Source organism: Miscanthus floridulus, chromosome 8, assembly GCF_019320115.1.
Source record: "Miscanthus floridulus cultivar M001 chromosome 8, ASM1932011v1, whole genome shotgun sequence".
NCBI lineage: Eukaryota > Viridiplantae > Streptophyta > Magnoliopsida > Poales > Poaceae > Miscanthus > Miscanthus floridulus.
The window spans coordinates 103514271-103538176 of NC_089587.1; the positions used below are offsets into that span (position 1 = coordinate 103514271).

The following is a 23906-nucleotide window of genomic DNA, read 5'->3' on the forward strand; positions in this document are numbered from 1 at the left end:
CGCTCAACTAGAGTTGCTCTTCATGTCTCCCACGGGGCGAGCACAATACCCCTCACTATCACTTCTCTGGAGTACCGCACAATCTTCTTGTATGCTTCACAATGGAGAACTTGCCACCAAGCTATCTAGGAGGTGGCAACCTCCAAGAGTAATAAGCACCACCAGCTTGCAACTCGATCACCTATTGCCACTTGAGGCAATCTCACAATGCAACGCACTAGAATCACTCACTCGTAATGGATTCGCACTTCTTGCAAGCACAAGTGAGTTAGAGGCTTCTCAAACCAAGCACACACAAGGGCAACACATCCCCAAGGTGCTCAACCTCAGCCAAGCCCGAGCTCCACCTCTATTTATTGCCCTTAAGCCAAATTTCTGTGTATTTCTGCGTGGTCACCGAACAGTAACGTGTGGGCACTGGACAAGGGGTGGCGGTGCCCCAACGGTCGAATTACAATGGCTATTTCAAACTAGCTATTGGAAAAGTGGGCATCAGACATAGGGGGGCGGTGCACCGCCCTATGGGTGGCGGTGCCTCCTGCCGACCAAAACCCAAACCCGGTGCTCTCTGGGAAAATATGGCGGTGCTAGACACTGGACAGTCCGATGACCATGGTGGTGCCATATTCAGCTCAAACATGATTTCCACCACCTCAAGCTTGTAGATCATTTCATTAACTTTCCGAAAAGTCCTAGATCGTCGAAATCGGAGTTCAGAGCTAAGAGTTATGCCCAAAATACGAAAGGGTGGTAGTGCTGATTTGGGCACGTTGCATGGGGTGGCGGTGCATAGTGCATGGGGTGGCGGTGCCACCACCGTAGGGTGTCTAGCGCACACTGGAAAGGGTGGTGCCACCCCCTAGGCTAGGTTGTGTATTGGCCACAAGTTTAGTTGCATTTTCCGACCCTAGGACAACCCAAACTTGCTCTTTTCTTCTTCTTTTTCTTCTCCAACTTCACCAAGTTGATCCAAATCAACTCCAACAACTTCTCCTTTACAAATGTGCCAACACTACCAAGTGTACAATATCATGTGCAAGTGTGTTAGCATTTTCATAAATATTTTCCAAAGGACTAGTCACTCAATTCACAATGCCACTAGATCCTACCAACGATGCAAAGTTAGATCACTCAAGTGGCACTAGATAACTGATATGCAAACAAGTTTGACACTCTTGATAGTACGGCCATCTATCCTAAATCCGATCATAAACTTCTCTACACACCTATGACCGATGAAATGAAATATCCTATAGGTTATACCTTGGCCTTGCATATTCCATTCCATCTCCTCCAATGTTGATGCAACACATGCACCAACCAATCACAAATGATATGATTCACTTCATATTATCACATGACCGTATTGGTTCATCGATCTTGACTTCACTTGCTCTTCACCGTTGCTTCGGTCCATCGGCGCCAAGGCATCACTCAACTTGCCCTTCATACTTGCAACTGGTCCATCAAGCCAAGTCTTGTCTCGATCTTTTACACCTTAGCACATGACTCATTGTCATGTCTCATATAGCTTTAAGCTCCTTCATCATATGTGTGAGCCTTGCAACATATCCAAGCCATCTTCACTGTCATGGCATGAGTTGCTCACACAAGTGTACCTATGGACTAATCACCTGTGTATCTCACATTTAAACACATTAGTTCATCTCAGTTGTCACTTAATTACCAAACCAAACTAGGAACCTTTCAGCGGTGGAGCCACATTCTCTTCGCTGAGTTGCATCTGACCTAGGCGGTCGACTACGAAGTCTAGGTCCCCGAAGCGCTGGGCTTGGCCAGGGAGAAGACTGTTAACGGGAGTTTGTCCATTGGTGTTGGTGAACTCAAGGCTTCCAAAGTGGATACGGCCGTTGGGGGCCAAACCAACACAGGTGCAGGGAGCCATCACTTCTTTCTCAACAACGAGAGTGCACGACTATCCCCTACCTGGCGCGCCAACTATCGATGTTTTATAAACCAGACTAGTAAACTTATATGATTGCCGCACTGCTCTAGAAAGAAGATAGTAGCATACAAAAGACATGAGGATTTATACTGGTTTAGGCCGGAGCCCTACATCCAGTCTCAAAGATGATCGAGTGCATGTTCCTTGCTTGAATGCTATGAAGTTCTTACAATGGGGGGGTGCAACAATGGTGGAAGAGGTAGGATAGCTAGAGCTAGAAGATAAACTGCCTGAAGGAATGCTTCAAGAGTCCAGAGGTTGTGAAGAATGAGAGAATGAAGAAGAAGATGGCCTAGGAAGGATGCCCTAGTTGCCCTTATATAGATTTCAGGGCCAGTGCATATACAAAGAAGGAGGTTCTCCTAACCAAGGGGTCATGAGCCTAACGGAGGGGCCTACCTAACTTGGCTTGCAAGCTACGCTGTCTTGTGGTGTACGTCTGGGCATGGTTGTTATTATGGTCTTGTGCCCACATCATGGTAAGGTGTGGCATGGTGCTACTGTGCCGGCCGTGGTGGCACTGGAGGTACGGTGGTGGTTCGCCAGCCGTCTTGCGCGATGTGGTCTCCATCATGGCTTTCATCATCGCCTCCAAATCTCCTAGGGGCATCGTACTAGAGTTGGTGTCTGCCCCTAGGTCATCGATCGCCTGCTAGCTTGTGGAGTTGGTGGCCACGATCCTGAGCTCTGGGTCGTGGCTCCCGCCAGTTTAGATGGCCTCTAAGTCAAGGCCTTCGTTGTGGATTCTATCCCATAGTGGGTAGAATCGTACATGCATCTTATTGGGCCGTATTTGGATGATGGATTGCTGTACTGACAGTCACCACAGTGCGGTGTTTTCTTGTTTGTGCTACGTGGCGTAGGGATGGCGTCTGACCGGACCGAGGTGACCATTGTCCCCTCGATCCTTGCGGGGTTAGTGTGGCATGCTCACTCCTGTCAGAGCAGGCATGCTTGGCTGGGCTCGACCTCTCCCCATTCCTCCCAAGGGTTGGGATGGTGGAGAGGTCGTGAGTTTCTCGGGCGTCGTGCGGCTAAGGCGAAAGGGAGAGGTCGTGGCTAACCTTGGCCTTAGCATCTAACCTGGTCCGCTTGGCTTAGCTGGGCCTCGATTGTTTGGTCTTTCGCTAGTGGATGTATCGTGGACCACTCGTCCCACTAACTAATCGATGTCTTGAGACACCTGTGGATCATAACCCCGACACATAGAGAAAACATCAACGTGTTCCTAACCCTCTCTTTGCTTTGAGCATTAGTTTCAAGCAATTTTCATTCATAGAATCGCCATAATAGAATAGGTTGAAACGCCATAATAGAATAGGTTGAAACTAGGTTGCAAAACTTTGTGCGGTAGGCTAGAAACACTTGTTTGGGCATTAGGGTGAAATGAGTTGAAGGATAGGTTTTAATTTCGTGAGAATTTTAAATTAGTCCAATTCACCTTATTCTTTGGCATTTTTTTGACTTGATCCTTTCCGTTATTCATCGGTTATTATATATTATTATTACATTACAAGATCATTATGATCTATAATTAGTGAGGCCCTATTGGGAAATTATGATGGCCGTTGGGGAATGATTTCCCCCATTTGTATGAGGGAGGAGAAAGTCTCTCTAGTACCCAATCTTGAAAAGGAAACTCCCAATAGGGAAACAATGTTATCTTGATGTTTTGGTTAGCGATGGATCTAGTATTTTTCAAGGGCAAGGCGCACAAAAAAATTACATATACAATTAGGTAAAACCATTTGCTAATTCGATAAAAAATTATAATTTTTACAACATAATTCAATATACATCCACTAAGGATCTAATTGGTTGATGCCGTAGTTTACCACCTGTAGCTGAAACTGTGGCTACCACAGTGTAGCGAGCAAAATCAAAGCTATATTTATGGTAAAGTTTGGCAGAAAAAAGTTTATAACGCATGGGACAAGGTAATTATGATATTAATTGGTTGAACTAGTTTTATTGTGATTTATAAAAGTAAATTACAATAAAACTAGTTCAAATGACATATGGGTCGTTCAAACTATAGACGTATATTTATTTGATTTTTTAGCCGATAATTAAATAGATAATGCTTTTTTTTATTATTATTTTTAAATATATATACATGTACTAGAAGCCATATTCCTTTAGATCCGCCTATGGTTTCAGATGCATGCACTTTCTAGAGGAAGACAAAATGAAACAGACATACTTGGCACAATGATGTCTGACATTTGCCATTTTAAACAGACATATTGCTCTTTTTATTTTTCTCAATCTTATAATAAACAAACAAAATAGCCAATATATATTTAAATTCAGTTAAATTTTATTCAATTTGGCGTCCAAAGGATAATATCGACTTGTATACATTCCACTCTCTTGAAGGGAAAATTAGCTGAAAATGATTTTTTGTTCCTGGTAGTGATACTTGCAATTTCATACAGTGTCATGATTATACGTACCTTGTCAAATACGGAGTACAATATCAGCAATGCCATAATCCGACGATGCTCAAAACAACTCAACATATGTTGTTCACAAAGCTTGCAGTTGCTCGAGATGTTCGGTTGATGGTTTCTACGGCTGATAAGTCGACTGAAACTGATTTGTTATGAGAGAAAAATATTGTTTCATGACTGAGTTGATTTTGTTGCGAGAGAAAAACACTATTTCAAAACATTCGATTTTCCTTGAGCGCGTGTTTAGTTGGGTGAATTTAGGAATTTGAGCTATTGTAGTACTTTTGTTTTTATTTGACAATTAGTGTTCAATTATAAACTAATTAGGCTCAAAACGTTCGTCTCGTAATTTCCCACCAAACTGTGCAATTAATTTTTTTCGTCTATATTTAATGCTCCATACACGTATCGCAAGATTCGATGGGATAGATACTGTAGCACTTATTTTGAAGTAGCAACTCGCTGAACTATCTTCTCAGCCTGATTTATCGCTATGGGCTGACAAGTTGAATCGAAAGGAGCAAGAAATTGGATCTTGTTTAGATTGCAAGTTTTTTTCACTTTCTCTTCATCACATCAAATCTTTGAACACATGTATGGAGTATTAAATGTAGATAAAAAAATAACTAATTACACAGTTTGATGGTAAATTACGAGACGAATCTTTTGAGTCTAGTTAGACCATGATTGGACAATAATTATTAAATACAAACAAAAGTGCTACAATGCCAAATACTGATTCCTAACCTCAATCTAAACGAGGCCTTGTTCTAGGAAAAAAAAGGGTCACCGCTCACGAGCGTTGCCCAGCGTGGCTAGCCTGCTGTAATTCCATTTTACTATGGCTTTGTTTAGATTGAGGTTAGAAATTAGTATTTGACACTGTAGCATTTTATTTGTATTTGACAATTATTGTTCAATTATGGCCTAACTAGGCTCAAAAGATTCGTCTCGTAATTTACAATCAAACTATGTCATTAGTTATTTTTTATCTATATTTAATACTTCATACATATATCCAAAAATTTAATATGACAAAGAGAGAATGAAAAAACTTGCAATCTAAACAAGACCTTCTTTAGGGCCTTGTTTAGTTTCCATCAAAATTCTAAGTTTTTTCACTTTCTCTCCATCACATCAATTTTTGGACACTTGCATGGAGTATTAAATATAGGTAAAAAAAATAACTAATTACATAGTTTAGTTGAAAATCACGAGATGAATCTTTTGAGCCTAGTTGGTCCACGATTGAATAATATTTGCTAAATAAAACGAAAGTGGTACTATTCATCAGGTTGAAAAAACTTTCGATCTAAACAAGGCCTAGAATTTGGCCTGTTCGAGTGGTCATATCGTATCGTAAATTATTTACTGCTGGCTGATTTGGTATGAGAGAAAAACACTATTTTTAGCTAAAAATTTACGATCGTTTACGAGCAGGCGATAATGCTGCCTGGATTTGGCAACGGCGCGCGGGCGACGAAAAGCATCATTTCCCATCCGCTCCCGCCCTCCTCTCCGCCACGTCAGGGATCCGCGTCAAAAGCGCATCGCGACCGTCCGTGGGAAGAAGCACCAACGGCCCACGCCGCTTTAAGCCAGCGATCCGCGGCACCTGCCCCTCCACCAATCAGCGCTCACCTCTCCCGTCCTATAATTAACGCACCGCCGCCCGCCTCCTCTCCCATCCAAACAACAGCGAACACATCTCCTCGCGTTTCTTCCCAAATCCCAACCGATCTCCCTCCCTCGCAACCGATGGCGCCCAAGGCCGAGAAGAAGCCCGCGGCGAAGAAGCCGGCGGAGGAGGAGCCCGCGGCGGCCGAGAAGGCGCCCGCCGGGAAGAAGCCGAAGGCCGAGAAGCGGCTGCCCGCGGGCAAGTCCGCGGGCAAGGAGGGCGGCGGCGAGGGCAAGCGGGGCCGGAAGAAGGGCAAGAAGAGCGTGGAGACGTACAAGATCTACATCTTCAAGGTGCTGAAGCAGGTGCACCCGGACATCGGCATCTCCTCCAAGGCCATGTCCATCATGAACTCCTTCATCAACGACATCTTCGAGAAGCTCGCCGCGGAGGCCGCCAAGCTCGCGCGGTACAACAAGAAGCCCACCATCACCTCCCGCGAGATCCAGACCTCCGTCCGCCTCGTCCTCCCCGGGGAGCTCGCCAAGCACGCCGTCTCCGAGGGCACCAAGGCTGTCACCAAGTTCACCTCGGCCTAGGCTGCGCGGCCGCCGTGCCGATTGCAGGCTTCTCTAGTCTGGCCATGTGCCTTGCTGTAGTTAGATGTTGGTGGTTTCTCTCTGTCTGTTCTTCTGTAGCAACTGCGTTATCTTATGGAAAAGTAATGGTACTTATTTAACCCAGCTGCTTGTTTATCTGTGAATCATCTGCTTTGAATGTGAATGTGAATGTGATCACTTTGAATGTGTATTTCGTGACGTTGAATGTGATCATCTGCTGGCGCGAGATCGCTTGTAATTTTGTGATGTTGATGTGAATGTGATCACTCTGTTCTGTAGCAACTTTTGAAATTGGCGCTTCTAGTGGAATTATGATTTTCGTTAAGCAGCTTATTCGCTTGTTGAAAACTAACCAGTCAACAGTGTTTTTTTTTCATAATAAACTAGCACCGGACCCAGAAACCAGCGAACAGGTCGAAGGTTTCATTCCTGTTGCACTACTAGTGGAATTTTGGGTAACTTCTGAATTTGGCGCTTGAACATGTTTTGATTTGCCGATTTCTTTCCTGGATTTTGAGCTAATGGTTTGTTTTCAGATACACATGAATCTCTTTATATAATTTTTTGATTGAATTCGTGTCTAAACTTTCGATAACATCTATAGATACGGAGTATACAGTAATACACAATAGTATTTTCCCTTAAAAAACACAATAGTATTTCTTTTTTTTTGTATTTACAACGCTTTTCTCTTGGTATATTAATGCCATGCCATTAAATTTTTACTGACACCTTTTCCTTTTGACTGAAATCGACCCCACACTCTGACCGGCCATTCCCCGAAATCCCACCGCCTCGGCGCCGCTCCAGTTCTCTCCGCCCTCCCCGCCGCCCCCTGTTCAAATAACCCATCACCCACCCCACGCCCTCGCTAGCAACCGCCCGCTTGCTTCCCCCACGCCCTTGCTAGCAACCGCTTGCCTGCTTCCTGAAGCTTCTAGAAGGACTGGTGAGCCATGGAGGTGGACCTGTCGTTCGGGGCGGTGGCGGCGATCTGGGAGGGCGAGGTGGCGCGGGAGATGCCGCTGGTCCTTCAGGTTCTGGTGGTGCGCACGTGCTCGTGCCCAAAGCGGCCAGAACCAGGATGGTGCCATGCGGCGCTCTCCGACGGCGCCCACCTCATTGCCGGTCATCTGCGCCTCGACGAAACCGCCTCGGCAGCCGTCCGGGCGGCCCCGCGTGGTTACGGCGCCGTGGTCCGCCTCCTCGACTTCGAGACCAGAACAAATATCGAGGGTGCGAGGTGCGCGCCGCTTCCCACCCACCTGCTCGGATCGTTTTTCGCAGGAACAATTTGATATTGAATTTTCCCCATTAATTTGGAGGGGGAGGGGGATGTTTTAGATTTTTGTCTAAACTTTTGCAAATTTATTATGTGGCGCAAATGAGTAGTAAGTAGGCAGTACATCTTTGGAGGGGGAGGGGATGTTTACCATCAGGTAGTTTCGGGTGTTGGCAAAGAGTTGGGTGGGGAGGTTTTGCGGTTCCTTGCAGTTACAGTAATCATTTGGTCTTTGTGTCTGCGCGTGCAGGAATACTCCGGTGCTTGCTTCAACTCTGAACTTGTGAACTTTGTAATTTCGTTGCCTCAGTAATGAAATTCGGGTATTCCGTTGTGGGAAAAAAGGGCATACTCCGGTTGTCTATCATTGATTTCTGTGGTAACAATTGATTGAGTACATTTAGTAGTTGTAGATGATGTGCTATCTGTTTCACTTGTAGATATGCAGTAATTTGCAGGGAGTAAATTTCTCTAATATGGGCCATGTTGTTAGTATTGGCTATTTAGCGTTGGTTTCATATTTCCTGTTGACTAGCTCATGATATCTCTTTATGTTTCCATCCACTTCATGCTATCATGAGTGGCTTAGCGCTGGGGGGTGCAGGGGATGCAGCTGCAACTCATTCAAATTCTTGATGACCTTGTCTTGTGGGGTGTATTAAGCTTGTAGACAACTTACATTACTGTGTCTTGCGCACAACAATTTTTATATAGTAAAAAAATGCCAGCTAAATTACTTGATTTCTAGAAGAACTTTGCCCTTTTTATTTATCTGATAGATTCAACTATTACGTTCAGTACTTTGATTTAGTTGCATACTCAATGTCTGGTTAGCTGTCCTTGTGCTATCATAGTATTCATGTTGGTGGAGGTGATTTCGGAGATGTGATGCTAATGATTTCTATGGCCATTTCCCCTAAATTCTTTGGTTCTTCTCTACGCATTGGTAATGCTAGAGCTAAATAACAGCACCATTGAAGGATACAGTACTTAGCTGTTTTATTTATTGAGTACTTTGAAATTTGAATCCAATGAACTCACCATTATTTATTATTTACCTTTTCGTATTTTATCTTTGAATTTCAGGTCAATTGACTCTGAACATGTTGAAGTGCTGCGTACTTCCTTGAAAATTGGGGATCCCAAAAGATACCAGCCTGGCTACTTGGTAAAAAAGCATGAGAAATTGGATGCTCAATTAGTGAGTAGTTCTTCCAAACAGAACTTTAGAGCCCATCCTATCGGTCAAGGCTTGAAACAGCTTTTGATGAGGGGGGTGGTGGCGATGTTGCAGCATCCTGTGATGCAGGTGGTTGGTGTCTCACTATTGAGACCAGAGCCAAAAACTCTCGTGAAGTACCATTTGATCCTCTCTGATGGTGTGCATACACAGAATGCTACGCTACATCCCCGCCTCAACCATCTAGTCAAGGAAACTCACCTCCGCAAGGGCACCATTGTCCGCCTCCTCGATTTTGTTTGCTGTAATGTTCGGTATCGCAGGTGCCAATAGTTCCTTATTTTTCTGAAACTGGATCCTTGATGTTTGTGGTTTCTTCGCTTTAATCACTTTATTATTCTTTCGGATTTATTTAACATTATTTGCTAGACTGCCACTGTGCCACATAGAGGCAAGAGTGCAGCACAATTCTCCTTTTTTGTTCAGTGCCACTATGCTTACCAATAGTTTTCATATAGATACAGGAATAACCTCTGATAGACTGGCTATACTTTACAAGTCCAGGCTATGGTGAATCTTTTTTATTTTTATTTTTATTTTTTTGGGCCCCTTCTTGTTTATTAACAATCATTGAGGTGAAGAATGCCACACTATGTGAATTATTAGTTCCTAATGTTCTCATGTACTCTATTTTCTGTTATGACTTAGTTGTGATATGACCGATATGCTCATTGCTGTGGAAAGTATGTAACCTGTTGTCAATGCTGAAAAATCAATAGTCTTAAGTTTCATATTGAAGCCATAAACAAGTTACTGCCTATCACGTTTGTTTCAGTCTTAGTGAGTGCAAGTTTTAGTAGTGTTTGCTCTTTTGGTCTGTGACTTAAGATTGAAATGTTTGAACTTTGAGTTTAATGTTCAGTGCTCAATTCAGAAGTCTTACCTGTAGAATCATAGGTATCATGTTTGTGGTTAGTGATTATAGAGATGGACTGAGTTGTAACTCGTAAGCTGTAACTATTGGAGCAGTGCCACTTGTATTTGCTAGATCTCTAGGTTATTTTTTGTTGTCAAGCTGGCCCTCCAAAGACTGGTACCCTTTTTTTATCAATGTATCTTTTTATAGAGACCATTTCCATAGTTCCATTCCATCTTTATTGAGTATATATCAATGTTTTCAGGTCGTCTGGTCGAACCTGGAGTATATACCGACCAGGAGACTAATCGCGATTAGTCGTCGACCAGGCCGATTAGTCGACCCTGGTCGTCCATCTAGTCGTCCATGTATATCAGCGCGCGCGCACACACACACACACACACACACACACATATATAGTATACACAATAAAGCAAGCATCAAGACTGCATTAGTGTTTAGCTGGTGACACTAATGCAGTCTTGATCTTGACGCACCTGAACAGCAGCACTGCTGCAGTAGCAAAATAACTAACATTTAGTAGACCATAGCAGCCACACAACCATCATATTACATAACCAAATTAGTTCAGTACAGATAAGCTAAAGTGTTCAACACAAAGTCACAAACATTGACATTCAATAGTCCTACATGTCCGCCCAGTTAAACAGGCCCAAAAACAGAGTAACCAAACTGGTCGTCCCTGTCCTAGTCGGACGACTAATCGCGATTAGTCGTCGACTAATCGAACGACCAGCTTTCTGGTCGAGCTAATGGAGTTGGTCCTCCTAATCGAATACTAGAGACCGACCAGGACGACTAATCGCGATTAATCGGACGACCTGAAAACATTGGTATATATCTGTTTAGATCTGTCAATACTTTTCAAGGATAACTGGAATCATTATTTAAACACATTTCTAAAACTAATTTACCATCCCGTTAGTCATTTCATGCCATCCTTCTGGATGTGACCACATGATTAGCTAGCGAAAGAAGCGATGGAGTGTGTTGCCGTTAGCTGTGCTTTGACTGGAGTAATTAGATTTCTTAGTTTTGTAGTAGTGTTTAGTTTCTCTATGGCTTAAACTTAGACTTTTAGTGCTTAGCATGGGTTGAATGCTCTATTATTAGTTCCCATATTTCATTTACTATGATAGGTGTCAGTATGCAAATCATGTCTGTAAGTTATTCAAATGTTGTAGCAGTCATATCGGTATTTTTCATGGTTTATGTTTCCTGTTGATCATTAGATAGTACTCCGTCCGTTCCAAATTATAAGACGTTTTGGCTTTTTTACATATGTTGCTTTTATTATGTATCTAGACATAATGTATATCTAAGTGCATAGCAAAAACTATGTATGTAGAAAAGCCAAAACGTCTTATAATTTGGAATGGAGGGAGTATAACTAACTTTATTTGCTAGAGTTGTGATTTCATCAGACTAACCCTAGAAGGAGGGTAGCAATGTATATTGGTCATACATGGGCCTCATGGGCCTAATCCACATACTCTCATACTCCAACACCCCCCCGCAGTCTGAACTACCGGCGCAGCGGAGTTACAGACTGGTCATGAAAAGAAGCACACACGATCACACGATCCCCCCCCACAGACGCAACTAGCCACCAATGATGTTGAGGCTGGAGCGAAACTCGGTGAAGGTCGATGACGGGAGGCCCTTGGTGAAGATGTCGGCAAACTGGGAGGTGGTCGGGACGTGGAGGACCCGAACATCGCCGATAGCAACCCGATCACGGACAAAGTGTAGGTCGATCTCCACATGCTTGGTCCGTTGGTGCTGCACAGGGTTGGTGGAGAGGTACACCGCACTGACGTTGTCGCAGTAGACCAGCGTGCTCCGGGAGAGAGGGCTGTGGAGCTCGGCAAGGAGCTGTCGGAGCCAGGAGGCCTCAGCCACGCCGTTAGCGACAGCTCGGTATTCCGCCTCGGCACTGGATCGGGAGACCACCGGTTGGCGCTTGGACGACCAGGACACCAGGTTGCCGCCCAGAAAGACAGCGTAGCCTGAGGTAGAGCGCCGAGTGTCCGGACACCCGGCCCAGTCGGCGTCAGTGTAGACAACGAGCTCGGTGGAGGAAGACCGCTGAAGGAGTAAGCCGTGGTTGACAGTGCCGCGGAGGTAGCGGAGGAGGCGCTTGAGCGCAGTGAGGTGAGGCTCTCGGGGATCATGCATGTGAAGGCATATCTGCTGTACGGCATAGGTGATGTCTGGCCTGGTGAAGGTGAGGTACTGAAGGGCACCTGCAAGACTCCGGTAAGCAGTGGGGTCTGCCACGGCGGTTCCCACGGCCTCTGACAGCTTGCCCTGTGTGTCAACTGGAGTAGAGCAGGGCTTGCAGTTAGTCATCCCAGCACGCTCCAGGATATCAAGAGTGTACTGCCGCTGGTGAAGGAGAAGGCCGGTGGGGCGAGGCTCAACAGTGACCCCGAGGAAGTGGTGGAGCACACCAAGATCCTTCATAGCAAACTCCTGGTGAAGAGAGGCGATGACACGGCTGAGTAAGGACGGACTGGAGGCTGTGAGGACAATATCATCAACGTAGAGCAGCAGATAGGCAGTCTCAGCTCCATGGTGATAGATAAACAGGGACGTATCTGACTTGGCCTCCACAAACCCCAGTGTCAGCAAGAAAGCAGCAAACCGAGAATACCACGCCCGGGGGGCCTGCTTGAGCCCGTAGAGAGACTTGTTGAGCCGGCAGACCATGTCCGGACGAGAAGAGTCAACAAACCCCGCTGGCTGGCTGCAGTAGACCGTCTCGGTGAGAGTCCCGTGGAGAAAGGCATTTTTGACGTCCAGCTGATGCACGGGCCAAGAGCGACTGAGAGCCAGTGAGAGCACTGTGCGTACAGTGGCCGGCTTCACCACGGGGCTGAAAGTCTCATCATAATCGACTCCAGGGCGCTGAGTGAAACCCCGGAGAACCCAGCGAGCCTTGTACCTCTCAAGGGAACCATCAGCCCGCCGCTTGTGCGTCCAGATCCACTTCCCGGTGACAACGTTGGATCCGGGTGGACGGGGCACCAGATCCCATGTCTGGTTGGCGAGGAGAGCCGCATACTCCTCTTCCATCGCGCGGCGCCAATGAGGGTCCGACAAGGCGTCGCGAACGGAAGAGGGTACAGGAGAGATCTGCGAGGCGTCGGGCATCGTCGCGAGAGCCCGGGGCCGCAGGGTTCCAGCCGCGTGTCGCGTCACCATAGGGTGAACATGCCGCGGGTGTCGGTGAAGGAGTTGCGGGTGGTACACCGGTGACACGACACGGGCAGCCTGAGGCGGCGGCGGCGGTGTAGGGGTCGCCGGCGGAGAAGGGGCCACCGGTGGTGTAGGCGTCACCAGTGGAGAAGGGGACCCCGGTGATGCCGGAGGCAGCGGTGCCGCCGGCACACGGCGCCGGTAGACGTGCACCGGCTGGGCGAAACGCGCAGGAGGTGCGACAGGCGGCGTCTCCGTACCCGCTGCGGACGTAGGGGCAGGAGCAGCTCCGGAGGGCGACGCCTCCGGACCCGGGCAGGGCGCAGGGCCAGGGGCGTCACTGGTGGGTGGCGAGCGGGGGCACGGGCCCGGCGAGGGGCACGGGGAAGCAGTACCTGCAGGAGACAGCGGTAAAAGTGGCTGGACCACCGTGTCAGTGGGAAACAAATAGAAGGGGTCCGGATCGGGGGTGGGAGATGGGGTGGTGGTGGTGGAGAAGGGAAAGACAGACTCATCAAACACCACATGGCGAGAGATGATGACCCGACGGGAGGTGAGGTCAAAGCACCGGTACCCCTTGTGATCCGGGGAGTACCCAAGGAAGACACACAGAGCGGAACGGGGAGCCAGCTTGTGGGGAGCGGTGGCAGTGGTGTTAGGGTAACACGCACACCCGAAGACACGAAGGTGGTCATACCGAGGAGGGGTACCGAAGAGAGCGTGGTGCGGTGTGGGAGCCGGGCAGGCAGCGGAAGGAAGGCGGTTAAGGAGATAGGTGGAGGTGTGCAGACTCTCTGCCCAGAAGCGAGCAGGAAGCGACGCCTGGAGCAGAAGGGTGCGCATGGTGTCGTTCGTGGTGCGAATCATGCGCTCGGCCTTGCCGTTCTGGGAGGAGGTATACGGGCAAGACATGCGCAGCTGGACACCGTGAGAGAGGAAGAAGGCACGGGAGGTGCCGTTATCGAACTCACGGCCATTGTCACACTGGACGGCCTTGATGGTGAGGCCGAACTGAGTAGACACCCAGGCGAAAAAGTGGAGAAGAGTGGGGAAAGTATCCGACTTCGCACGCAAAGGGAAAGTCCACGAATAATGCGAGAAATCGTCAACCACCACAAGATAGTATTTATACCCAGAAATGCTGATGACAGGAGATGTCCATAGGTCGCAGTGTACAAGATCAAACACATGCGTAGCATGTGAAGAAGAAGAACAAAAGGGGAGACGAACATGACGGCCCAGCTGGCACGCATGACACAAGTGCTCATCGTGAGCCCGAGTACAACCAATGTCGGAACTGCGACTAAGCTGCGTCAGAGCATCACGTCCAGGATGGCCAAGCCGACGGTGCCAAGTGGTGGAAGAAGGAGTGGCGGCGAAGGCAGCTGACAAAGTAGACGGCGACGAAGAGGAAGCGGACGCCGGAAACCGAAGGGTGTAAAGGGGTCCCGCGCTGTCACATCGGAGAAGAGGACGCCGGGAAGCCAAATCCTTCACAGTAAGACCAGAAGAGTCAAATTCAACAGAACAAGAATTGTCAGCTGTAAAACGACGAATAGAAAGAAGGTTGTGAACCATAGAGGGTGCAACAAGAATGTCAGGAAGACGAAAGGAACCATGAGTGCCGGCGGCACCCACGGACGTAACTGGAATACACGAACCATTCGCGACCATGATGGACGAAGGATGAGAGGAAGAAGGAGGGTGAAAAGAAGAGAGTATACCAGGGTCTGGAGTAGTGTGGTAAGTGGCACCCGAATCGGCAATCCAGTCGGTACCAGCAGGCGGTGTCAGGGCCATGGTGCTGAAGGATCTGGCCAAGGCCGCCGGGTTCCAACCGACAGGCCCGGGCCAGATGTCGGGAGGTGGCACCCACGAAGATGCGCCGGGAAGTGGAGCCCACGCAGACGGGGAGTGAAACCCTGGAGGAGCTCCAGTGAGCAAGGCTGCTGGTGGGCGAGGCTCTCCGCCTGGAGCCGGGAAGGGCCACATGTAGATGCGCCCCGACCACGGGTTGTGGAAGGAGGGCCAGGGTGCACCCCGTGGGGTCGCGGGCGTAGGGGCTCCGGAGGGCGACTGCACCGGTGTGTGGTGGCTTCCGCGGCCCCCACGTCCCCCTCCGCGGCGACGGCGGCCGCCACGCCCCCCCCCACCCCCGCCCGGCCCGGGAGGAGGAGAACCAAGAAGCGACGACGGCGGTGGAGCGAGGGAACGCGCCGGAGGAGTAGCGGCCAGGGCAGTCGAGGAAGACGAGGACCCTGGCGTGGAGGTGGACCCTGGCTGGACGCCCTGAGTGAGCTCCTCCATGACAAGGTCGTCACGGACCTGCAGGAAGGAGGGAAAGGGCCTCTGCCGGGTGATCCACGTCCGGAGGTGGGCGTAGCGGTCACTGAGCCCGCGGAGGACATTGAGGACCAGGATGCGGTCCTCCACGGGCCAGCCAAGGTCGCCGAGGGAGTCCGCCATGCTCTTCATGCGCCGGCAGAAGTCGCCAACGGAGAGGTCACCCTGGACGAAGGTGCGGAAGCTCGCATCGAGACGTAGGGCCCGGGCTTCGGCATTGCCCAGAAACTGGCCCTCGAGCGCAAGCCAGGCCCGGCGAGCGTCAGCAGAGTTGCGGACGAGGTCGTGGAGGTCCAGGGAGATCGTCCCGATGATCCAGGAGAGGACGACACTGTCCAGGCGCAGCCACGATGAGGTCTGGACTGCGACCGAGGCGTCGACTAGGACGTGGTCGTCGAGGGCGTAGCGGCGGAGGGTGAGGAGAACCAGGTCCCTCCAGCGGGCGTAAGAGGGCGACTCAGGTTCGAGGACGACCGGGACGAGGAGTCGGATGTTCTGGACACCCCCGGCCTGGTAGTGGAGCTGAGCGACGTGCGGGTCGGCCGGGTCGTGCCAGATGACCGTGGTGTGAGACGCGCGGTGACCCGTCGAGCCTGAGGAGGTGGCCGCGGTGTCGTAGGATGTAGGGAGGACGAGGAGCTGCTCCGCCTCAGCGATCTGGCGGGCCAGGGCATCAGCCGCGTCACGCTCGCGCTCCAAAGCGAGGGCGGCCGCCCGCACCCGGGCCTGGCTGTCAGCAGCAGCAGCCCGTGCAGCCACGAGAGCAGCGGCGAGAGCGGAGCTGGCCCCTGCCGTCTGGAGAGGGGCAGAGGGCGGGCAGAGGAGGAGGAGCGGGGAAGAAGAAAGGCTCCAGGTTCTCCCCCGCGCCCCCAGCGGCAGGGGAGTGGCTGCCTGCGCCCGCCCCTGCAAGCAGCGGCGGCGGCAGCGGCCAGGCTGTCCAAGCCCGCGCCCGCGGCGGCAGGGCCAGCGGCCAGGCGCCTGCGCCCGCGCCCGCGGCGGCAGGGCCGCCTGCGCCCGCGCCCGCAGCGGCGGGGCCGCCTGCGCCCGCGCCCGCAGCGGCGGGGCCGCCTGCGCCCGCACCCGCAGCAGCGGGCCCGCCTGCGCCCGCAGCGGCGGCGGGGCCACCCACGCCCGCGCCCGCGGCCGCGCCGGCACCCGCGCCGCGCCCGCAGCGACAGCGGCGGCGGCCGGGCCTTCCGCGTCCGCGGGAAGGAGGCCTGCGCCCGCGCGCTGGGCCCAGGACGGGTAGGGAAGGGAGGGGAAAGCCTGGGAGTAGGTTGGGGAGGGAGGGGGAGGACGGCCAGCCATGGCGGCGGCAAGAAATCGGCCGGCGGCGCCTGGCGGCTGGGTGGGAAAGGGGAGGAGGAAAGCCTAGCTCTATACCATGCTAGAGTTGTGATTTCATCAGACTAACCCTAGAAGGAGGGTAGCAATGTATATTGGTCATACATGGGCCTCATGGGCCTAATCCACATACTCTCATACTCCAACATTATTTCTTGAAAATGTTTACTGTTAGAGCAAGAAGAACATTGTGCTATAATCTTAGGAATATGGTTGTGGCATGCTAAGATCGGTTGGTAGTATTTCTAAAGTACTACTTGTCCAACAAATTCTCAATGCTTTATGATTTATTGCTTTTCCTGTTGTATGTTTCTTAATTCAGTATTATCACTGTTTGGCAACTTAAAGTGCTGCCGATAGAGTGTGAGTTGATTGGAAGCCCCAAAGCATGTGAGCTCTGTTGCATTGAAAAAGTCTATGGACTCGACAGTGAATCTGCTGAACCATATTCTGGATCAGTGTCCAATTATGCTCAACCAAATAATGGACCCTATTTTACTTGTCAAGGCTTGAATTGGTACCTTACTCAGGGTGCAGTAGCGGCAATAATGGAGGGTGAGATGGCGGTAGAGCGGCAGCCAGTGCTGCAGGTGGTTGATTTCTCACTAGTGAGTCACAATGGGTTCAGCTTTTACCGTATATTGCTCTCAGATGGTGTCCACCAGGTGTACGTCAACCTCTTTCCCCACCTAAGCCACCTGGTTGAGGGCAGTTGCCTCCGGAAAGGTACAAGAGTCCGCCTTCTCAGGTTCATCCGTGACACAGTCGACCAGGACCAGAATTGCAGGTAAGGATCCCTTGTGTTCTTATATAAAATAAACTAACTGAGTTGATATCAAACTTTCTTGCATGTTGAGAGCTCTTGGCTTTATTTTGTTGGAGGCGAGATTGGCCTTCATCTATGTTCGTCTGACAAATAATGTTGCCACATTAGTCATATGCATGATATAGTATCTTTTGTTGCCTGTGCGTTTTCATTTGCACATGTTAGAAGAATTCTTACTCGTCATTAGGTGGACCTATTACAAAGTGAATTTATTGCTTGAAATAAGGTCCTTGTACAGCACACCACGTACATCTCAAATTCTCAATAAGGTGCATTCCCTCAGCTGACAGTCTCTAAGTCTTACAATTTGCTAAAATTGAACTCATCCATCTTGTGTTATTTCACCTGTTGTTGGCATGAAAAATTCAGGATTGCCATTGCTGTGGAACTTGAAGTACTCCAAACAGAATGTGAGCTGATTGGAAACCCAACCTTCTATGAGCTTGGAAATAAACAGAGCCACTCCAACTTGGAGTCCTTACTGCCCATTTCTGGAAGCTTCTGCAACGATCAGGGAGGCATGGAGATGCAGGCAAGCCTGACGTGGGGAGCTGTGGCGGCCATCTGGGAGGATGTGGCTGTGGTGGTGCAGCCAGTGCTGCAAGTGTTTGACCTGCTTGTATGGGCAGAGATGGATGAGCCCTGGTTATCCCCTATCTTGCTCTCGGATGGCACCCATTTGATCCGCGGCGGCCTTTCCCCATACATAATCAGCTCATCGATCTTCAGGGACAGCTGCCTCCACATGGGCGCAGTGGTCCGACTCCTTGAGTTCACGTGCCACAATGACAGAAGTGAGAGGTATGGGTTGCTTCCCTGCATCCAAATTCAATTGGTATTTGATATTGCCAAGTTTTTGGTAATTGTTGGGTGGCTTATGTGTGAATCAGAAGCAAAAGCAGAAAATTGGGTTTGTGAAAATTTACAAGTTCCTTTTTTTTATTAATTATTAATTACTATGTTTGATGCACATGCGCATGAGAAATACACCTACCGCACAAAAGTATGTTTCCAAGGACATATTTAAACTTGTAGATGTGGGACAAATACGTTACCTCATACTCATAGTGCATGGACACACATTTACCCACACCATAAACTGCTTGTGCATAAAGGATTCATAGACCTGAAACTCCTATCAACTATAAGGTGGTTTCATCACGTGTTCTGATTGTTGTGCAGTTACGCAGTTGTTGGGGTATGTGAGTTTAGCCTTCCCTGCTCTAAATTCCCAGTAAGGTTAGGGGATTTATGATATGCTTCTATAAATCATTCATTTTCTCTTGCGTGCCTTGCTCCTGTAGGAACACTTTAGCCGCTCACAATCGCTATTAGGTGAACAAGCAGCTCATGCAGTACGTCCAGTAGATTATATGCAACTCATTCGGTTGTAGCTGGGTGGTAACTTGCAGGAATAAATTAACGTGGACCATGTAATTAATTTTTTCTATTTAACATTCGGTTCCATTAATTTCTTGTTGGGTAGTTTGAGGCACCTCTTTGTATTTTCATATGATCTGCATTTCAGGCTATAATTCAGCACTGGTTGGTTTAAGGGAAGTTTTTGTGTTTTGTTTTATGAATTAAGTTTTGAGTGGCATATTAGGCCTGTAGGCTTGTATAAAGTCTTGTGAAAACTCATTTTTTATATTAATATAAATATCAACTAAATTACTAGTGTTTAGAATGATGCCTTTTTTCTCCTTTTATTTTATTTTATTTTTTGGTGATTTGAACTCTTACTTTCAGTGCTTATCATATTGACTGCATGGTTGCTATGGAAGCACCATAACACTTATGTCTTTGATAGAGAAACCCCTTTCGTTAGCGAAGTTTTGCAACAATTTTGGGATGAGTATAAGCTATGGTGTCTAGCCGGAGCTAAGAAGCTCCAAGCTCTGGGACTGGATGGGGTAGAAACACTCGGATGAGTTTTCCTTTCTTTTTGGCGGTTAAACGTGTTTACCAGATACCAGGTAATTGTGTTGCAAGTGTATCCAACTTTCTCATGTATGGTCCTGGCATGAGTTGGTAATGTATAGGGGCCATTTTTTCCCCTCTATAATACAAAGATACATAGCTCTCCCGCGTGAAAAAAAAAACTTTCAGTGCTTTGGTTCGGTTGCATGCTCGAATTTCAGTTTAGATATTCGTGCTGTGCTATCATAGATTCTGAGTTGTAATTCCTTTGTGATAATAATTGAATTATTGTCGTGGCCACGTTCCCCTAAATCCATCCAATCTTGTTGATAAGAAGGTGATCTTATTGGCCCTATGCTAGGGCTGCTAACAACATGATCTAAGGGATGTACAATTAAATCCTCCATTAGCTATGTGCAGTATGTTCAATGCTATAAATTTGCTGTCCACTTCTATCTACCCTTTCATAAGCTGTCTTTGAAATTCAGGGTCATCGTTGTGTTAAAACTTGAAGTGCTGCGGACGGATTGCACGTTGGTTGGAAATCCCAAACAGTATCCATCTGGCAAGTTGGAAAACAAGCGTGAGGAATTGGACGCTGAATCAGTGTCCAGTAATGCCAAACTGAACTGTGAAGCCTATTCTGCTGGGCAACGCCTGAAGGAATTCCTGACAAGAAGGGGGATGGTAACCGCATTGCAGCAGCCTGTGATGCAGGTGGTTGATGTGTCACTGATGAGATCTGAGCTGAAGAAGTTTGGGAGGTACCACTTGATACTTTCTGATACTGTGCACACACAGGATGCTACACTAGCACCCGGCCTGAATCACCTGGTTGAAAACATTCTTCTCATCAAGGGTTCCATCATCCGCCTCCTTGAGTTTATTTGCGATACCGCCAAGAGTCCCAGGTGCGAATCATTCCTTGTTTTCTCAAAATGGATCCTTGTGCAAGAAAGACTGGTTGAGGCCTTAGGGCCATTTATCACTTTGTTAGTTGAAATATTTTTATTTGTTGAAGTATATGTACTGATTTATAATGTGGCCACTTAGTTGCAGTTCAATACATTTTCACTTCACAGCGTGTGCAGATAGTTTGCATGCAACTTTGCAAGAATACTAACTGATCGATAGCTCATCCATGGGGTGTACTTTTTGATCAATACTATTATATACTTTGTCCACATTTTATATAATTTCATCCGATGGTGTTTTTCGGGTCCTACTTAGCTATTAACAGTGATTGAAGAGAGATCAAAATACTGACATACTGTACAAGAAGAGAGATACATTTCTACATTCTTTGTTGCAGTGGAAAGTCAACCTTGTCAATGATTGAATTTAGCCTTGTCATATTGAAACATTGGAAAATATCTCAGCATGTCACACATGGTTTGCTTTAGTTGAATTTATACTTTACAACAACATTTGTTTTTGCATGACTTCCACTTATCATGTTTTGTGTCCCAACTTGTGTTGAATGGTCAATATGTCATTCATGTCATTCCAAATTTATCTGGTACCGAGATGTAACATTTGAAACAGTATTTGCTATCCCTCTTGTTTATTCTTAGTCATGAGATTGACCTTGTAGATACTGGTATGATTTGCCCAATCAGCACTATACAGAGCTAAACTGTCAAATCTTCAGTTGTTGATTGAGTGTGTATTCTTGGTCATGAGATTGACCTCAGTTGGTTAAAGGTGTTAAGTGTACACCCTGACCACCTAGGTTCAGGTCCTCAAGTGATCAGGTTTTGTTTTCCTTTTCACTTTTCAAAGATCACCTTGTAAACAAAGTTTGAAATAATTCACCACTCTATTTTATCATTTCATGTCATCTTTGACACTATATATTGGCCAGTTGGCCATATTATTGAACTACCAAACCTAGTAATGGTGTGTGTTGCTGTCAGCTGTGCTTTGGTTGGAGTAACTGGATTCATAATTTTGATATGCTGTTTCTTCTTATTATATTTATGGGGCTTTCACTTGAACGTGTAGTGCTTAGTTTTGGTTGAGCACTGTATTATTACTCCGCCTATTCTACTCACTACATGGTGTCATGTTGTAGATAGTTGTCATTTCCACTACTCAATATTACAGCCTTTAAAAAGGGGGTTTAGGATTGTCATGTTACTAGTTTGTCTGTGTTCTGGTTTGTGCTGAGTGCTGGCCACTATAAATGTTGTAATTTATTTCTTGGAAAATGTTTTTCAGTCGAGGAAAAACGATTACACTTACCTAACAAATTCACCATACTTTGTTGACCTTTTTTGTTTTTTCCCTGTCCGCATGCTTACTTCTGAGTTCAGTATGATCATTGTTATCCAACTTGAAGTACTGCAAACAGTATGTGAACTGATTGGAAGCCCTAAAGCATATGAGCTCTCATTATTTGAAAAACCCTATGTGCCTGAGGGTAAATATAGGGAACCATATCCCAGATCAGTGGCCAATTATGCTCAACCAATGAATAAACCCTGTCCTAGTGGCCAAGGCTTCAAGGGCCATCTGACTTGGGGGGCAGTGGTGGCAATTCTGGAGGGTCAGATGATAGCAGAACAGCAGCCAGTGATGCAGGTAGTTGATGTCTCAAAAGATAATCAAGAACGGTACCATATTTCGCTCTCAGATGGTGTCTACTGGATGTGCGGTTTTCTCATATCCAACCTAAGACATCTGGTTGATAATAATTGCATCTGCAAAGGAACTATAGTTCGCCTCCACAAGTTCTTCTTTGACACCTTCCGGAATTGCAGGTATGGATCCCTTTTCATGTTGCACTATATGTGCAGACTTGTGCAGTGCAAGAGAGATCGAGTTTGCCTTGGCTGTGTGTGTATCTGCATGAAGCATGATGTACTATATGTTTAGAAAACTTTTGATTCATCTTTAGTGGACCTTTTATTGCTTGAAACAAGTTCTTATATAGGACATAACTACATCTTAATAAGGTGGACACCCTCCTGTCATCTTCCGTTCGTGGTTTTGTTCACTTACCAATTTGCCACTTTGGAAAAAAGAGGACTCTAGCTTCCTCTGTTACCTAACCTTCTGTGTGTCGGTTACTTGGCTTCTGAATTCAGGACCATCTTTTTTGCTCAATTTGAAGTGCTCGAAAAGAAATGGGAGCTGATCGGTAGCCCTACCTATAAACCTGTAAACAAGCAGAAGGGATCGGACGCTGGCCATGCTTCCTACATTCCTGCAGACGCTGTTGGACAATCCTCTGGCCAATCTCATCCTAGATACAAAGGCACCCCGGGTTGATCTGATCCGGTGCTTCACATGGAGAATCTGTCTCTTGCTATCCATACCCCGTATAGTATAGTAGTACATCGATGTTCTTGTGTCATACTAGCTACATGGCTGGTATTTTGGTTGCGAATCTGATTCGATCCATAGTATGATAGTAACTTTTTTTTTTGAGGTCGGTGGTACAAAAAACTTGAACATGGAGCAGAAGTAATGTGAGCGATGTTGCCTGGGAATATGACTGCCCTGCGATGTAGTAGGCTTCTTTTGTTACCTGCTTTGCCCTCCCGCCTTTGCCGTCAGAGTGGCTGCTTCCACCTGCATTTGCTTGACAACGGGAAATGCCGAGATACGATAGGCCTTGTGCTTTCATGTTGATCCATGGGCTGTTTTTGGTGAAATAATAAACTGCAGCGCTCGCCATTCAAAATAAATGCATGGTGACTTGGTGAGGAAAGGAGGGCCGAAATCTGTTACATCCTTTTCTCTCTCTATATAAAAAGGAGCAAGTAAAAAAAAATGTTTCCTCTGGAATGCCACTGTGGGTCTGTAGCCCTGAATAGGATGCCTGGCTAGAGTGTGCTAGTACTTAACCTTGTCTGAGGATTTGTCTGATGCTGAGGGTCAGCAACAGTAAGTATTTTTTAACTTGGTAAGCCTGCACGCATGATAGATATGCTACCAGCCCATTGTTGAAGGCAGTGGAAGAGCGAGCTGAAGCGATCTGCAGACTGCGGTTGAGCAGAAGTGGAATGGAAATGAGGCCGTGCTCTGCCATTGCTCATTTGCTCGTGTAATCAAGACCTTGGTGTTCCAGCCGACCATCCACTGAAGCACGAGAGGCAGCAGGGCCGAGCTGAACACCGTCGTCCGTCGCCCAGAAGCGAGGTCATGTGCACAACCAGGGGGGGACGGACAAGCCGTTCGTGCAAAGCGGGTGAGGGAAGTGGCCTGGCCG

General features: G+C 47.7%; 2 protein-coding genes across 5 annotated transcripts; both read left to right on the forward strand.

The window, feature by feature from the left end:
• The first annotated feature begins 6106 nt into the window (after nt 1-6106).
• On the forward strand, nt 6107-6780 carry LOC136473136 (histone H2B.2-like). Its single transcript, XM_066470825.1, has one exon. It carries the CDS (start codon nt 6178-6180, stop codon nt 6634-6636), a length of 459 nt encoding a protein of 152 aa, XP_066326922.1. The 5' UTR covers nt 6107-6177; the 3' UTR covers nt 6637-6780.
• A 679-nt stretch (nt 6781-7459) lies between these two features.
• On the forward strand, nt 7460-23176 carry LOC136477105 (uncharacterized). 4 transcript variants are annotated; one of them, XM_066475128.1, is made up of 8 exons: nt 7460-7900; nt 9026-9442; nt 17267-17534; nt 17610-17731; nt 18140-18571; nt 20179-20601; nt 22006-22452; nt 22780-23176. In XM_066475128.1, the coding sequence occupies exons 1-8, from the start codon at nt 7614-7616 to the stop codon at nt 22961-22963; spliced, it is 2580 nt and encodes an 859-aa protein (XP_066331225.1). In that variant the 5' UTR covers nt 7460-7613; the 3' UTR covers nt 22964-23176. The 4 variants fall into 4 exon arrangements, with proteins under 4 accessions (XP_066331225.1, XP_066331224.1, XP_066331227.1 ...); XM_066475127.1 differs by having other exon boundaries at nt 17267-17731; XM_066475130.1 differs by having other exon boundaries at nt 9026-9140; nt 17475-17731.
• Nucleotides 23177-23906: the final 730 nt, after the last annotated feature.

Bases quoted from the DNA above. Each gene is read 5' to 3' on its own strand.
- LOC136473136 (XM_066470825.1), top strand. From the start codon at position 6,178: ATGGCGCCCAAGGCCGAGAAGAAGCCCGCGGCGAAGAAGCCGGCGGAG.
- LOC136477105 (XM_066475127.1), top strand. From the start codon at position 7,614: ATGGAGGTGGACCTGTCGTTCGGGGCGGTGGCGGCGATCTGGGAGGGC. The intron at 20,602-22,005 runs GTGCGAATCATT...TTCTGAGTTCAG, and splicing joins GATACCGCCAAGAGTCCCAG to TATGATCATTGTTATCCAAC. The intron at 22,453-22,779 runs GTATGGATCCCT...TTCTGAATTCAG, and splicing joins GACACCTTCCGGAATTGCAG to GACCATCTTTTTTGCTCAAT.